Source organism: Panthera leo, chromosome C1 (assembly GCF_018350215.1).
Source record: "Panthera leo isolate Ple1 chromosome C1, P.leo_Ple1_pat1.1, whole genome shotgun sequence".
Taxonomy (NCBI): Eukaryota; Metazoa; Chordata; class Mammalia; order Carnivora; family Felidae; genus Panthera; species Panthera leo.
Window position 1 is genome coordinate 116,209,632 of NC_056686.1, and position 16,567 is coordinate 116,226,198.

General features: G+C 38.3%; 1 protein-coding gene across 14 annotated transcripts in view; it reads left to right on the forward strand.

The window, feature by feature from the left end:
- CLASP1 (cytoplasmic linker associated protein 1) overlaps positions 1–16,567 on the forward strand; it is a 271,441-nt gene that overhangs the window by 174,563 nt on the left and 80,311 nt on the right. For 9 of the 14 annotated variants that reach the window (XM_042954165.1, XM_042954159.1, XM_042954160.1 and 6 more), the window contains 3 exons: positions 10,027–10,131; positions 12,379–12,405; positions 13,725–13,892. In XM_042954165.1, coding sequence (XP_042810099.1) covers positions 10,027–10,131; positions 12,379–12,405; positions 13,725–13,892 — 300 coding nt within the window. The remainder of the gene's footprint in view (positions 1–10,026; positions 10,132–12,378; positions 12,406–13,724; positions 13,893–16,567) is intronic. The other 5 variants (XM_042954162.1, XM_042954168.1, XM_042954169.1 and 2 more) reach the window with 1 other exon arrangement.

Consider the following 16,567-nt stretch of genomic DNA (forward strand, 5'->3'; position numbering starts at 1 on the left):
GGACAAAAGTTTATTTCCCTGTCACGTTTGAATAATCTGGGGGATTTTAGAAAGAAGCATTCATGTCATTGGTTTTGGTGCTCGTGGGATGAGTCTGTGATGAGATGCTACACTTGTGGTAAATGAGTACATTCCCATCTACTACTGTTTTTTGTGGTTGTTTGTTTTTGGGTTTTGGGGGGCCTTTTTGTTTTAGCTATTGTACTTAGGAAATGCCTTGTTCATATTTTTTTCCCCAGAACACATACCTTTAAATGAAAAGTTACCAGGCTTCAATGGCTCCAATGAGTGGGAGCTGATGACTTCTTGATCGTTTCAGAGGATAGATGATCCTATGTTATTAAGTCCAAGGCCATGCTTAACTACCGGTGATTTTAAGATTATGGAATAAAAGCGATGTAGCCTTGTTTGCTCTTTAGGAAAGGGACTTTAAATTTTAGTTCAGTTTCATTGGGAAATCAAACATTTGGTATCGCTTATATATTTATCCCAAGAACTCTGACTTCCAAGTGATTGGCTTTTTTACACAATGAAAAAAATATGTGTTTGTCTATTGGAGTAAAAGAGCGCTAAGATTCTTTTAGTTTTATCGGTAAAAAATATGAGGAGAGTTGTTAATTTGGGAGAAGTGCTTGTAGGTAAGAGAATTTCGAAGTGGTCAACTTCCCAAATTTTGATTTTATCAAAAATACCACTTATGAATAAGTTGAGGTCGGTTTAATTATGCCTGGAAGCTGTGAGTTGTAAAATGAACACATATGCCAGAATGCCCCTGTGTGATGATGGAGATTTACCTAGAAGACCTTTCAATCTGGATAACCTCTAAATTGAGAATTGCCTGGAATTTTGCAACTATCATAAGGGAGACAGAAACCCTAGTGACATGAGACTGTCTGATAGGTGATTTTTTTTTTTTTAAATGTTTGTTTACTTTGAGGAAGAGCGTGTGTGAAGTGCACGCATGCAAGCAGGGTGAGAGAGAGAGGGAGAGAGAGAATCCCAAGCAGGCTCTGTGCTCAGAGTGCACACAGACACGGGGCTCCATCTCACAATCCGTGAAATCACGACTTGAGCTGAAATCAGGAGTCGGAGTCCCAACCGACTAAGCCACACAGACGACCCCCCCCCCCCCCCCCGCTCATGATTGTTTAATTGCCTTGGACTAAATGTAGGAAAACCATGCCTGCAAGTTAAACCGGGTGCACAGGTTTTGTTTCCCATTTTGAGGGCTCTTCTGGAAGAATGGAAGTGTGATGGAAAGGAATTCTCCAGCAGCTTTATTAAAAAGCCACTCAGTATGGCTGTTCTGTTTCACATATTCCATGAAAGTCAAAGGCTGTCCTCCTCCAATTCTTTGTTTTCTTCTAGGTCTGCTTTTCTTGGGGTGGGTGAGTTTGTTTGTTGTCCAGCTCCAGAACTTTTTTTCTGTTGGACAGTTCTCTATTAAACTCTTCTTTTTCATTTTATTTAAAATTATTATTCTTATTATTTTATTTTAGAGAGAGTGCAGGAGAGGGAGAGGGGCAGACACATACACACACACACACACACACACACACACACACACACACAGAGGAGAAAGAGCCAGAGAGAGGGAGAGAGAGAGAGAGGGAGAGGGAATCTCAACCAGGCTTCATGCTCAGCACAGAGCCCAACACGGGGCTTGATCCCACAACCCTGGGTTCATGACCTGAGCTGAAATCAAGAGCCGGATGATGGACTGACTGAGGCACCTGGGTGCCTCTATCTCTTATTTCTGTTTATTTTACATTATTTTTCTTCCATGTCTATTCACTCTCTGTCTCTGTCATAACACAGTATGAATGAACATGAATGTCAATAGCAGGTCATAATGTAGAAGTGAAGTATAGTTTTACTCTACGTTGCATTTATTGAATAGACTTTGTTTTTCTTAAAGACCAAAGGGTATTTTGTATCATCTTTATAATACCATCAATTAATACAGTGAACCAAACGAACCGACAGCCTTCTCTTTACAAAAGAAATCTGTATCTGAATACAACACAAAAAAGGCCCTTTTAATTCCCTGAAATTGATTTTAAGGGTGCCCTGAGGTCTTAGTGACTCATGTGAGTCCCTGGGGCAGATGGAATCAAGCCGCTGTGTTCCCCCAGGTGACAGGTAAGGTTGATGTCGAGGCAGCATTGTCAAGGTGCTATAAATCCATGACAAGGTGGGCTAGGAGCAAAACCTCTTTATCTTCAGGTTGACACGGTAGCTCTTGACTCTGCTTTAGGTAGGGGAAAAAAACCAGCCCCCCAATTTGTAACTGAGCTCTGTTCTCCTGCAAGCTGTACCTTCAGTTTTTATTATCTGTGGTGTCTGATGAAGTAAAGTGGTCTGCGTTTCTAGCCCTCAAGGGCGCCTGACAGGAGCAGTGAACTTCTACAGAGGAAGACCCTCAAATCTGGTTCCTTGGGGTTCCCACAGATTAAAACCTGCCAAGTGTGAGCTCTTAAGCTATAAGTGCATCTATAATGAGTGAGAAGCAGCAGAGAAAAAGAATACAAACATACTTAAAACAAAATTTTTTTTAATTTAATTTTTTATTTTTTTAAATTTACATCCAAATTAGTATATAGTGCAACAATGATTTCAGGAGTAGATTCTTTAGTGCCCCTTACCCATAAAAAAATTTTTTTTTCTTAATGTTTATATATTTTTGAGAGAGAGAGGGAAACAGAGTACGAAAGGGAGAGGGGCAGAGAGAGAGGGAGATACAGAATCCAAAGCAGGCTCCAAGCTCTGAGCTGTCAGCACAGAGCCCGATGCGGGGCTCGAACCCACAGACTGACCTGAGCCAAAGCCAGGCACTCAACTGACTGAGCCACACAGGCGCCCCAAGAATACAAACATATTCAGTCCTTCAAGACTTAAGGACCTTTTATGTAATATGAAATAATTAAATGTTTAAGAGAAATAAGAAATTTTTTTTTAGCATTATGTAGAATTGAGTAGTCTGAACGATCCTCCTTGTTGAGGACACATCACTGATATGGAATAAAAACAGTGAATCCCCAGACCTAAGCAGAAACAGAAACCCTAGCAGGTGAGGGTCCAAGCTGGCTTGTACCCTGAGGTCTTTGACTGAATGTCAGAGATTTGGGGCATTTCCTGCAATGGGTATGCAGGACATGGGAGGACAGGAGGTGAAGGACAGACCCAAGACCTGATCATCACTGGTGTCCAGGAAGTTAACTCAACCTTTATACTGGGTACGGGGGGAAAGTAATCTTCCCTGATAATTTGCAACCATAAATTACACCTTCACACAGTTTTTTGATCAGAATTTACACTGTGGTCTTTGTGATCCGAAAAACCCAAATAGATAAATGATATTAAAGTGGCTGTGGATTGCTTGTGTCCACAGGACACTAGCAGGAGCAAACATTAATCCTCTTTGGAAGAATTCAACTTCAATCTGGATCTTAAAGAATTCCTATAAGGTTCCAAGAAAAGGAATCCTTTCATTTCACGAAATAAAATCTGGAAAGACAAGCAAAAGGAGCTGTAGACTATAAAGAATGACCAAGTAGGTTTTGAAGAACAGTTGGGTCTTCTGAAAATGAAAATATAGTAAACTGTTAAAACTAACAACTCAGTGGATAAGTTGAGCAGCAGAATCCATGTAGCTGAAGGGAGAACTCCTGAACTCAAGACAGGAAGTGCTGTCCAGAGCACAGTGCAGAAGGGGAGAGTTGTGAAATGTGACAGAGACATCAAGTCACGTGGAAGACGGTAAAGACATTTAACAGAGAACGGGACAGAGGCATCTGAAGAGGTGGTAGCTGAGAGTTCTTCAGAATCGGTGAAAGACACTAAACCATAGACTCACATAACCCAGCAAATCCCAAGCAAGGCAGATGGTGACACCACAGCTTGAGGAAGAAGGTAATAGAAGCAGCCAGAGGGACCAAGAGACTACCCACAAAAGAAAGCCAGGGTTTACATACAAATAAAACTGGGAACATCTGGGTGAGATGGATGGAGCATGTCACTGTCCATGTCCTGCTTCTGATTGTCCCCCGCAGTTTTGCAAGATGCTACCATGGCGGGAAACTGGGCCGAGAGCACACGGGCTCTTTTTGTATTCCATTTTATAGCTGCATGTGAGGCTACAATTGCCTCAAAGTAAAAAGTTTAATTTGAAAAGGGACGGCTTTTAAAACTCCCATCTCCCCAAAAGTATGATTTAATTGAAGTTGTGTTTTTAGTAATGTTATTTTAATCTATGAGACCATTATCTTAGGAGATAGTAAATCATATCCTTAAAAAATTAAGACAAAAGATGGGGAGCCTGGGTGGCTCAGTCGGTTGAGCGTCTGACTTCAGCTTAGGTTGTGATCTCACAGCTTGTGAGTTCGAGCCCTGTGTCAGGCTCTGAGCTGAGCCTGTTTCAGATTCTGTGTCTCCCTCTCTCTCTGTCCCTCCCCCAGCTCGTACTCTGTCTCTCTCAGAACTAAATAAACATAAAAAAATTTTTTTTTAATTAAGGCAAAAGAAGGAAACAACAGACTTAAAGGAAAATGAAAAATCAAAACAAGTAACCATGCATATAAAATAGTAAAAATAAGCTCAGATCAGCTAAACTTTCCAGTTAAAATAGAAGGTTTGTTAGACTCAGTTGTTGTTGTTGTTGTTGTTGTTGTTGTTGTTGTTTTAAATGTTTATTTTTGAGAGAGAGTGTGTGTGCAGACAGGGGAGGGGCAGAGAGAAACGGGGACAGGATCTGAAGTGGGCTCAGCACTGACAGCAGAGAGCCTGATGCAGGGCTCAAACGCACAAACTGTGAGATCATGACCTGAACCAAAGTCAGCCGCTTAACTGACTGAGCCACCCAGGCACCCCAGGCTGGATTTTTTTTATTTTATTCACTTGAAAAAAATTTTTTTTAATGTTTATTTATTTTTAAGAGAGAGAGACAGAGCATGATCAGGGGAGGGGCAGACAGAGAGGGAGACACAGAATCTGAAGCAGGCTCCAGGCTCTGAGCTGTCAGCACAGAGCCCGACGCGGGGCTCGAACTCACGGACCACAAGATCATGACATGAGCTGAAGTCAGATGCTTAACCGACTGAGCCACTCAGCCATCCCAACTTGATTGTTTTTAAAGATCCAGCTATGTGATAATTAAAGGGACAAATCTAAAATACAAGGCTGCAGATAGAGTAAAAGACAAAGAATAAGAAATACGTAAAAGAAAGCTGTTGATCTATTAATAACAGAAAATAAAGCAAAACCTTTACAAAGGTGGATTGCTATGTAATAAAAAATGAGTAAGTGGCAAAGATGTAATTATCCTGTTTTTATGGGCCTAATAAAAATAGCCTACAAATATATAAAGAAAACATTTGCAAATTCTCCTTTGGAGTGAGCGATATGTAAAAATATAAATTTCTAATAGGTAATACATTTATGTGGTTCAAAACCCAGAAAATAGCAAGAGGTACACAGTTAAAAGTCTCCCTCCCATCCTTTCATTTGCCTAGTTATCACGTCTTTCCCTTCAACCCTAGTCTTACAACTTGTAGTTTCATTTTTGTTGAGTTTCTTTGCATATAGAAGCAATACAAAAATCGTATTTTCTCCTTTTAAAACAAGAAAGGTAGCATATTTACTATTCTGCATTTTCATTTATGTATCTTCATATTAGAGAGGACTTTACATATTAGAGAGGACCTCGTCATTCTTGATTACCACTGTACTGCATTCTGCCAGTTACCTATTGCCAGTTACCTAATAGCCAGTTACCTATTGACTGACATTGGAGTTACCTCCAGTAATACTTGCTATTACAAGTAACATTGCCATGAATAAACTTTTATATACATCCTTTTGCATGTTTGCAAGCATATTTGATAGGATTATTTGCCAAAAGTGGAATTACTGGATTAGGAAGCACATGCATTTGTAATTGTGACAGATATTGCCAAGTAGTTTTCTGTAGGGGCCACATTAATTTCCACTCCTCAATGAAGGAGAGTGCCTCTATTTTTACACACCAGAATATTAGCATATCCTTAGATTTTTGCCAGTCTGATAGGCGATAAATGGCATTCTCAGTGTCATTTTAATTTTGTTTTCTTATGAGTGAGCCTGAACAATATTTCATACACTTAAGAGCCATTTCTATTGCCTGTTAACTGTCTGTTCCTAGACTTTGTCCATTCTATATTGGGTTGTGCCAGTGGTGTGCTGGAGCTGTCTTGAACTTGTTCATGACAGCTAATTGTTAAATTTTCAGGCATTTTGTAATCTGGTTGATTTCATGTCAGTAGCCTGAACTTGGCCTGGGAATATTGACATCAGGGAAATTGGAAAACACAAATCAGTGAGGAATCCTCTCCCACAGCCAATTGTTACACATTTACCAGCACACTACTGGTTGGTGGACGTCTTACAACTTTTTATACGTTAAAGAAATTAACCCTTTGTAATATGAATTGCAAATAATTTTTCCCAATTTAACTTGCTCATCATTTTCTTCTTGTCATGTTGAGGTTTTACAAAATAAGTAGTCAGATTTACCTATCTTTGATTCTAATGGCTTTCATAGCTAGAATGGACTTTTCCACTGCAAATCACAAAGGATTTCTCCCATGTTTTCTTTTAGAACTTTTATGGTTTCATGTTTTACATTTTAATCTCAGGTTCATTTGCTGTTTTTCTTAGTGTAAAGTGTGAATGTGAAATATGGATCCAACTTATTTTTCCAAAGCAAAGCATTAGCAAATAAGATCTAGTAATGTGTTTTTTTAAAGCAACATATTATGTTGAACTATATCAGTCTTTACGGAATGAAGCAAAAGCAGTACTTGGAGGAATATTCATAGCCTTAAGGTTATATTCGAAGAGAGACTGATTTAGGAGTTTCTTTCCAATTTGTTAGAAAAAGAATAGAATAAACCCAAAGGAGAGTAGGAAGGAAATAATAAAGATAAGAGTACAAGTTAAATAGGAATTAAACATTCACTTGACAGGATAAAGAAATGCAAATTGTATGAGGCATTGGAGAATCACAGTCTTCCATAAATTCTGAGAAGAAAAAGTGGGAATACTTCTTCACTCATTTAATGCAGCCTTTAGTAATAAACCAGAGAAGGTACAGTCAAGACATCTTGTGTATGTGAGTGTGTACATCGTGAGTGTGGGGGTTTAGCTCAGGTTTCAGAGCTTAGAAACTTCCTGATGGAGCTCAGCACATTTAGGAGAATCCTTTTATCTCAGAAGATGCAGGGAAAGCATCAAAAAAAAAAAAAAATTACAAACATTTTGGCAAATTCTTAGCAATTAAATAGAAAGGAGTTTTCTTAGCATGTTGAAATACCATACTTCTTGTGAAATTCCAGGTTTTTTTTTTTTTAATGTGGCTTAAAGGAACAAATCCTACCCATGTGGGCGTGGACTACATGTCCTAAGACAGCAGGATAAAGGCAGAGAAATGAAGGGGTAGAGTTTTAAGGGAAAAAAACTGAAGTCTTATTTGTAGATGGTGTTCTATTTAGATAACCCCAAATGATCTATGTACAAGTTAGTAGAATTAACACAAGTTTAGCAGGGTTCCCAGAATTAAGATCAAAATACAAAGATTAATTCATATTTGTCAAGGAGTTAGAAAATATAATTTAATAACATATTTATGTGTCATCAAAATAAGGCACCTTTGAATAAGTCTGTAAAAATTGAGGAAGACTTTAAAGTGAAATAAGTAAAGGAAAAAAAAACATAGAAATATCAGTATCATAAAGCTGTCTCCTTTACTCCCCAAATTAACCTTGCATTCCACATAATGCCAGTTAAGATTTCAACAGAGGCCATTTTAACCTGTATCTTTATAAGCACTTGGAAGAGAGCAAAGGGCCTTAGGAAAAAGTGGGTTGATTTTCTCTGCCAATTAGCAAGATTTTTTTTTTTTTTTAAAGCTAATACTAACATTGTGATGTTTACTGGTTTAGACACGCACATCAACGGGACAGACTAGAGAATTGAGAAACAAGTCCACACGTGTATTTTAAGTACTTGGCAAATGACAAAGACAGCTTTGTAGGTCAGTAAGAAAGGGGGTAAGAAAGTTCATTTGGACACTGGTTAGTAATATGGAAAAAAAAAGTGGATCTTTCCTGTACCTCCTACAGAAGAATCAATTCCATAAGTGACCTCACAAATAAAATGTTAAGCGAAACAGTAAGTTTTAGAAACATACATACCTTATGATATAATTAAAAGCATTTTAATATATAAAATGATGCCATCTGTTGCTTGGTTATGCAACTAAATGTATTAAAAGTTTAAAGAAATGCTAGAGGATGATGAATGCTAGGTTTAGGATCAGGTTACCAAATGTTGGAAGAAGGTAGGGGGTACACGGACACTAGCAAAGATTTCTGTGTTTTAAGCTGAATGGGTATGGATGTTCACTTAAAATATGTTTTTGTGACCTAAATATTTTGTAGTAAATTTGAAATAGGAAGTGAGATTCAGTTGGTTTTCATGTTGACTTTGCCTTGGTGACCACCTTGATTCAGTGTGGTTACTTCCTCACTCAGGTTGGCCAGCCAGTTGGCCAGGCAGGCATAGGTAGCCAAACTAGTGGTGTGACCTTAGGCAAATTAATTGATCCCCATTTCTCGGTTTCCTCATCTGTAAAATGGGAATAATGATATGTTCTTATGAGGATTCCGAGTTCACATACATACAGCTCTTAATATAATACCATCTAATAGCTGTTAGTACAGTTTCTAGAATTTGTGTGTTTTTACTTAAACTGCTGTTAAAAGCCATGGATTCCTTCTAGTTTCAATTTTTTTTTCTTAATGTAGTACTTTTATTGCTCCTCCCCTCCCTTCTTGAACCTTGTTCAAGCCTTAGGGTTTGTTTTTCTGGATTACTGTTCTGCAAGCTTTCTCCGATGATGAGGTAGAAGTGGTTTTGAACAATGTAAGATGCCAACGTGAGTTCCATTGGTTTATGTTTTCCGTATCAGACTGCTGTTCTTTTTTTTTATTTATGTTTATTTTATTATTTCTTTTAATTTACATACAAGCATATAGTGCAACGATGATTTCAGTAGTAGTTTCCTTAATGCCCCTTACCCATGGAGCCCATACTCTCTCCCACAGTCCCTCCAGCAACCCTCTGTTCTCCATATTTTAATAGTCAGACTGCCGTTCTGATTGAATTACACCAGGAGAGACATTTTCTGTCTCCTCTGAAACCAAAGAAACCCTGAATTTCAAAAAGTTTAATCTCTAATCATACTAGTCTGATCATCAATGATTTTGCATTTCTGAATTCATTTTTGTTTTTATGGTTTCATGGTTTAATAGTGGGAATTAACAGATTGCTTTACTTACAATAGCAAATTTTTTTCATAACTGCCTATGACATTGCGTTATTTTTAGGTGGTTGTTTCTCTAGGTACTCCTAATATTGATTCTGCCTTCTTCATCTTTTGCAGCCTAGAAACTTGTTGGCATACATGCTTTAAAATAGAAGTTTATTGCTACCTGTCAAAACCTATTTATTCTCCAGGGTACTGTAGCTTTTGTTGCTTGCTGAGTTTTAAGGGTTTTTTGGTGTGTGTGTGTGTTTGCATTTATTCTTTTTCTGTAGTATTTTTCTTATGATGACTGCTCATATTTTCTGCTTTTGGAAATTTGACAGGTTTGTAGATGATAAACTAGAAAATGTCATGTGTAAAAAATTGGGGGAAAGATCCTCAAATAACTGTCATCTCATCTGAAAATATAATATGCTAGAATAACAAAAACAGAAGCACCTTCCGGGTTCATGACTTACTCTCAGGAGTAACTAACATATCTGTAGAACTTGTGGGTGCCGGTCAAATACACGGGCGTGCACACAAGGCAATGGGTGAGGACTGCTCGTGAGGAAGACCCGTGCCCCCTGTAGGTGGCCCCGTCGGTGCCTCTTGTTCGTGGTGTGTGTTGCGTTCTTGAATAGAAAAACATTATGGAAACCCCGTTTTTGCTGCACATCCTCCAGGTCGGATCCGCACGAGACGGCAGAGCTCCGGGAGTGCCACCAGTGTCGCCACCACACCTGATAATCGAGGCCGCAGTCGCGCCAAAGTGGTTTCACAGTCCCAGCGTAAGAAGTATATTTTATACTCTCTGTTGTGTCAGTTTTGTTCAATCAGCTCACTCTACAGTTGAAAGATTTATAATATTTTCAGTACTTCAGGAGAAAACCACATCTGTGTGGCTGTAAGATACCGTGAGTAGTCTTGATGTTCGTTGAGTAAGCTCACAAAATGGAGTATTCAAGTGTACTTTTGTCTCCTTGCCAGGTGATTTAAATTTTGTATTATTAAGCATTAATGATTAAAATGTGGTTTCTCTGCCTTTCCTCAAGCATCTCAAATTGAGATAAATCTGGGCTATGACCCATTTTCCTGTCGATAAGGACTCCCTCTGATATAATTTAAGAGCAGTACCTGGGGATTATTTTAATGTGGAGTTCTCTTTCGAGTGGTAATAAGCAAATCCGTTAACAGCTGTCCCCTTTAACCCTCTGTTCTAACATTTGCAGCCTGCTCCTCTCTTCCTGCCAGCGTAAGCCCCGCTTTGCCCAGCTACCCTCGCTTCCGTTACTGCGTGTCTGTACGTGTCGAGTCACTTGGCTTGCTAGCATCAGCCATGAAAGCAGCGGTAGATGGAAGGAATGTATTCAGATCGCTCTTAGGAACCACCCTGGTGTCTCACTCCCCAGCCACACTTGGCTTTTGAGTCTCCCACTCCCTCTGTGCGCGTGTAGAGTAGTGCTGGGGGTCCGAGTTCTCCTGGGCAGGATGAGTGTGGCCGACAAAGGCTCTCCTTCCCCGGGAGCTGCACACAGGCCCTCAGCACAGAACTCTCTAGTAGATGTGTGTCTGCTTCCTTCATGGCCCGAGGAGCGGCCAAACCTTAGGTTCTCCTTAGTATTTAGAATGTCTTTCTGGGCTCCTTGTGAATACTCCCATGTCCCTCTGGTAACTCCAGGCCTCGTGTTAAACAAGCGTATCTCCTTTCTGGAAAGAAAAGTAGAATGTCAGTCATACATTCCTGCCAGGATTGTCTGAAGCAGAAGCCCACGCGTCTAGCGTATCACAACATACAACACGACATGGATTGTACAGCTGTGGCCCAGCAGCTTCTACCTTGGGAACAATATCCAGGCTCTGGTTATTCTCTTGAACGCTAGCGATGCCTGGAGTCACAGATGGATCTGATACTCTGGTCATGAGTCAGGTCTTCTTGCAGAGAAATTTTTCTTGACAAAAGATACTCAAGACTCCATATTGAGATAGTATGTTAAGATTGAATTTAATAAAAAATGTTCTTTAGCTGTGAAGTGTTATTTCCTTTCTTGGAGTGAGGTTGGATAGTACTTTACAGTTCTCGGTGTCTGCTATTTATTGCCATTGGCCTCTGCAGGGATTCCTGCCCCTAGCCTGGCTCCTCTGCTTAGCAGGTGGTGAAGATGACGTTCTTGCAGAGGAATTTTCTATAGTCTCGATGATTAGAGCTTCCGTTCCTCAGTCTTATAGAAATACTGCACTCTGTCTTGGGGCTCCACTTTAAAAGTCTTCAGTTTCATTTTACTCACCAAATTCCCCTCCTAGGAAGGGAGACAACACCAGCAAATGATCAAGGCTGGACCTCAAGCTTAGTCATATAAATTAAGTATTTTTTAAACAGTTATTTTAATACAAAGTAAATATGAGCATATTTATATGTTTTACAAATGTAGGTATACTTAGCATTCATAGTGCCAGTAGAGTACTAAGTAGATTTCGTTAACATTAGATTTAGGGCCCTTAAGAGTTAACAAGCATATTTTAAATATTTGAGGACTTAAATATGTGAAAATTAATGTTTTAATATTTGAGGATTTGGCATAGGACATTCAGGTGAAACTAGTTAATAGCAGTTTCTTTGAATTCATTGAAGTTTATTGAGCACTTCCTAGGTAGTAAGCAGCACCACTTAAGGCGGCAGTAACACATAAACGAGTAGGATGCGGTCACTTCTCTCGGTTGCTCAAAACTAGAGAATATAGATGTGCTTCTGGAGGGCAAGACACTTGTCTTCTCTGCATCTCCTGCACCTGACACATGTAGGTTCCTAAATGTTACATGGACAGACCTGAAGTCAGTGCCAATAGAGTATGATATGAGTAAAATCAACATAAGTACAAAAGTGGACAAAAAGGAAAGAGACCTAGAAGAAATAGCTAATTTGTTAACATGTTTGTGAACAAAGACATTTGTGTTGTGTTGCATGCTGACCTTCTGTATTGTGCTATTGTCTTTTAATCCACTTTTTGCCTGTCCTTTGGTCTGCTCTCATAATCAAGGATCCAGATCTGCTAATCCTGCTGGTGGTAAGCCGTTTCTCTTCTTGCTTTTTTTTTTTTTTTTTTTAGTGTTTTCCCTCACCCCATGTTCCTTGCACAATGTTAATTTCTCTCCCTATTATGAGCTTTAATCTTTCTGCATTTTTTTCTGTTATGTTCAAATTCTAGTGTTTAAAATGGATTTTTCTCTTTTTACACAGTTTAATAATTCATTTGTGTGCTCAAAGTTTATGGGCAAGATTATTAAGTCCTAAGACAGGTTCTTCGTGGTGATGTGTACTGGTGATTTTTATAATGAATTTCACTTTAAATTGTAGCTAAGTCATTATAAAGTCCTAATTTTATGATTCGTCACCTTAGTGATTCATTTGAATGATGGAGTGTGTGTGTGTTTAATTTCCAGGTTGTGTTCCTTTAAAGGTTTTTATTAGTTACTAGGTTCAGTAGTTAGTATCTTTCTTAGAGGTACATTAATAATCATGGTCTTCTTAATTTCTCCCTATATTTTTGTCAGTTTTATGTTTTATATTTCAAAGCTATGTTATTTGGAACATAAGGGTTTATGACAATTATATCTTTATGGACAGTTATTCTTTTATCAATATGAAATATCCTTTGTCCTTTTTTAATGCTATCTTATTCTGTTTTGTTGTTTTGTATTAGGTATGTTGTTTCTTTCTTACTAACAGTATGTAGTTGAATTTCATTTTATTTTTTAAACCAATCCAAGAATCGCTGTTATTTTAAGAGATTAATTTAGTCCAGCCACATTTATTATGATTACTGACATGCTTGAGTTTATTCCTACCATTTTATTTGTGATTTTTATTTATTATTTTTTTTTTAGTTGCCTCTTCTTCATGCCCTGTTTTCTTCCATTTATTAAGTTAGTGGGGTGTTCTTGGGTCTGTTTTCTTCCATTAATGTTTAGGAAGTTTCTATTGTAATTCTCGCAATTATACTTAAAATTTTCAGCATATCAACTCTTACAGAATAAAAAAGCAAAACAGTAAACACCTTTGTGATTGTTTGTAGAAATTTGCTGTGGAACGGGGAGCTGTTTATACTTAGTCCACTGTTTTGAATCAGAAATCTTGCTGTCATTTTCGTAGAACTCCGCCAGTAATTCTTCTTTGTGGATACATTCTCTTATGTTATTTGAAGCTCTTTTATGCTCCTGTATTTAAAAAAAAAAAATCAGTACTACCCACAAGAAAGCCATTTTTATATGAAATTCGTAGTATTTGATCCAAATTAATGTGTAAGCTGACTTCTGAAATTGTAATATTATAGTTGTATTCCCTGATTTACATCCATTTTTCAGTTTTGTTTTGTTTCATTTTTAGCTGGCAGCCGGTCAAGTTCCCCAGGAAAATTGTTGGGAAGTAGTTATGGTGGCCTTGCCGGGGGTTCCTCAAGAGGCCCGCCTGTGACTCCCTCTTCAGAGAAACGAAGCAAGATCCCCAGGAGTCAGGGATGTAGCCGAGAAACCAGTCCAAACCGGATAGGATTAGGTAAGGATCCTCAAAGACCTTGAAATATCATTCCTAACTTGGTGGTAATTTTTATTATAATCTAATGGCTTTGTCTAATGTTGGAAGTAGAGATTTACTTTTGAACTGGGGGTGTCACTTTGCCTGTATTAAAAAGACATTCTGATTTGTGCTTTTTACAGATTATGGCCTGTTCAAATTTGAGTTACAACTAAAAAATACATGGGCCTCACCATTCAGATTGACGGGAAAGAATTACATCCCTCTGGGCTTTTGTACCTGAGAGCTCTCACAGAATGTTAGAACTGGGGGAGTGGGCAGGATTGTTCTCTTCACAGTTAGCAGCATTGTTGCTTTTCATCCTTTTTTTCATGGATTAGCACTAAGTCTCCATTAATCTGTGTATGTTTTCCAAAGCAATTTGTAGGGTCCACATTTATTTTGATTTTGATCTTCTCTAACCTGTTTGGTGGAACTTAAGGTCAAAAGAACATGAGTAGTTACTTTTGACATAGTATTGTTCGAACATGAAACCTAGGAATAAATTAAAGTCAAATATATGATACTTTCGTGTTACGGTATTTAGTTTCTCTGTGACAATGAGTAGAATTACGTGAATTACTCTCAGCAGCTTAGAGACCTGTTATTCTATTCAAATCTAAATTATACACTCCCTGTTTAGTACTAAGAAGTCTTTTGTAATATATTATGAGAAATCTATGTTCATAGTCTTTCTTATATTTCTACCTGCTTTCTAAGGATAAAAATCTATTAATGTGAAATCAGAGTACTGCTGTATTCTTAAGTCCTGTTGGCTTCTTGTTCTCATTTATTTATCTCATCAGCAACTTTCACGTGAACGTTTCCTGTGATGCACCAGGCACGTTATTACACCTTAGGATCAGAAGATAAAATAGATGTAGCTTCTGACTTCGAAGAACTTGTGGTCCTAAGGGTGGAAACGTGAGAGACAGTACAGTAGATACTGTGACATAGTGTTCTGGGGCCACAGAAACAGAGTGTCTTGTCTGCCCCGCTCTGGGACCACAGAAACGGAGTGCCCTTGTCTGCCCCACTTCTCCCAGATTGCCTGCTAGGAGAGGCTTCCTAGAATAGGTCATTTTGATGGTGAGTAAGGTAAGATTAGGCGGGGGACGGAGATGATGAGAAGGGTGTTCTAGGGCAGACAGGAGCGTGTGCCGGAACAGTGAGATGGGAGGGAGCATAATGGGCTGTGAGAGGCACAGGTCGTTCATTTGGCTACAGCAAAGGGAGTTGGTCAGGGTGAGTGCAAGAGGAGGGCAGGTGGGCTGGGAGGGTCCAGCTCATGAAAGTCCTTACAGGCCGCCTGAGCTACAAGAAGGCAGGGGCACATATTTAAGAAGTGGAATGGGTAGGAGTTGGTTTGACTAACATTTCCAAAGCAAATTTGAAACGTATTCAAACAGTGGTTTTGTTAATTGTACATGATCTCAGCTTTCTGTTGGGTGTTACATAGCATGGTCCCTGAGCTGACAAATTATTTGGATCCAGTGATTAGAAGTTATATGGATACAACCAGAGAAAATATCATGACTGGAATGTCTAAATTTCAGATTTGAGGCTGTAACATGTATGTCTGGATCTAGTTTTGTTTGGAAAATGCATTTGATTTCATATCTGGTGGTGAGGTTTTGGCTGTCCTTTTTCAGTAGTTAATTAAATGTATAGAATGTCTCTTGGCAATCCAGAGTAGTTTCATTCTTTTAAAAATTATTTTCTTTTTCGGGATTTTACTTTTCCTATTATTAAAGGTGCCATTTTTACCTTCTTCCTGAAATTGGGAAAGAAACCACCCTAGGTTGTCTGACATAACTCTAGGACCTGGTATTTCATGGTTTTAACTATGAGTTTTGTGTTAGGGATAGTTGAAAAGACAACACTTAATAAGCATTTACAAGAGGTACTGTGAAACATCATCCATTAGTAAAAACTGAATAGGAACCTATTTTCTTCTGAAGAGTTCTTTTTTGAAACAATATTTTGAAGAAAGTTCTCACCTTGATGCCCATTAAGGGGGAATAGTTATGTGTAAAGCTTAGAGGTCATATATGTCATTCTGACTTAAAAAGGTATTTTATTTAAATTTCTGTTCATGGTGAGAACATACATAGATACAAAAGTAGATAAATGAGTAAATCTTTCCACTTCTTCCTATAGTACTGCTGAGAGATTCCATTTTATAGGGTGTCGCATATATTAGTATCTTTAGCAGTAGATTGTCCACTGTCGTGATCATTTAGTCAGTAGTGGGCGTATGCCTATGTGTCTATAAACATTTGGTTCATTGTATAGCAACTTTAAATGGAAATACTTAGAGAAAAAGGGTAAGCATCTTTTAAGAGTATTTCCTTTTGTGCCCAAACCAACTAATAGTTTTAATCATTGCTAAACTAGGCTTGGAATTTGCACTGAGAATTAATTCTACAAATTATCTACAAATTATGTTTGGTTCAGCTATGCTTCATCTGTGGTAAAAATGACATCAAATTTCTTCTTCTTCAGCATGTAAGGTTTCTTAAGCAAAACAGGATGTAATTCCTGTTATATAAACAAGAAACAGAATAAAACCCTGCTGCTCTCTTTTTTCTTGGCAATTTATTCCTTCACAAACTGTTCAGCCAAATAGAATAGATTATAAATTGTTTCATTTTGGA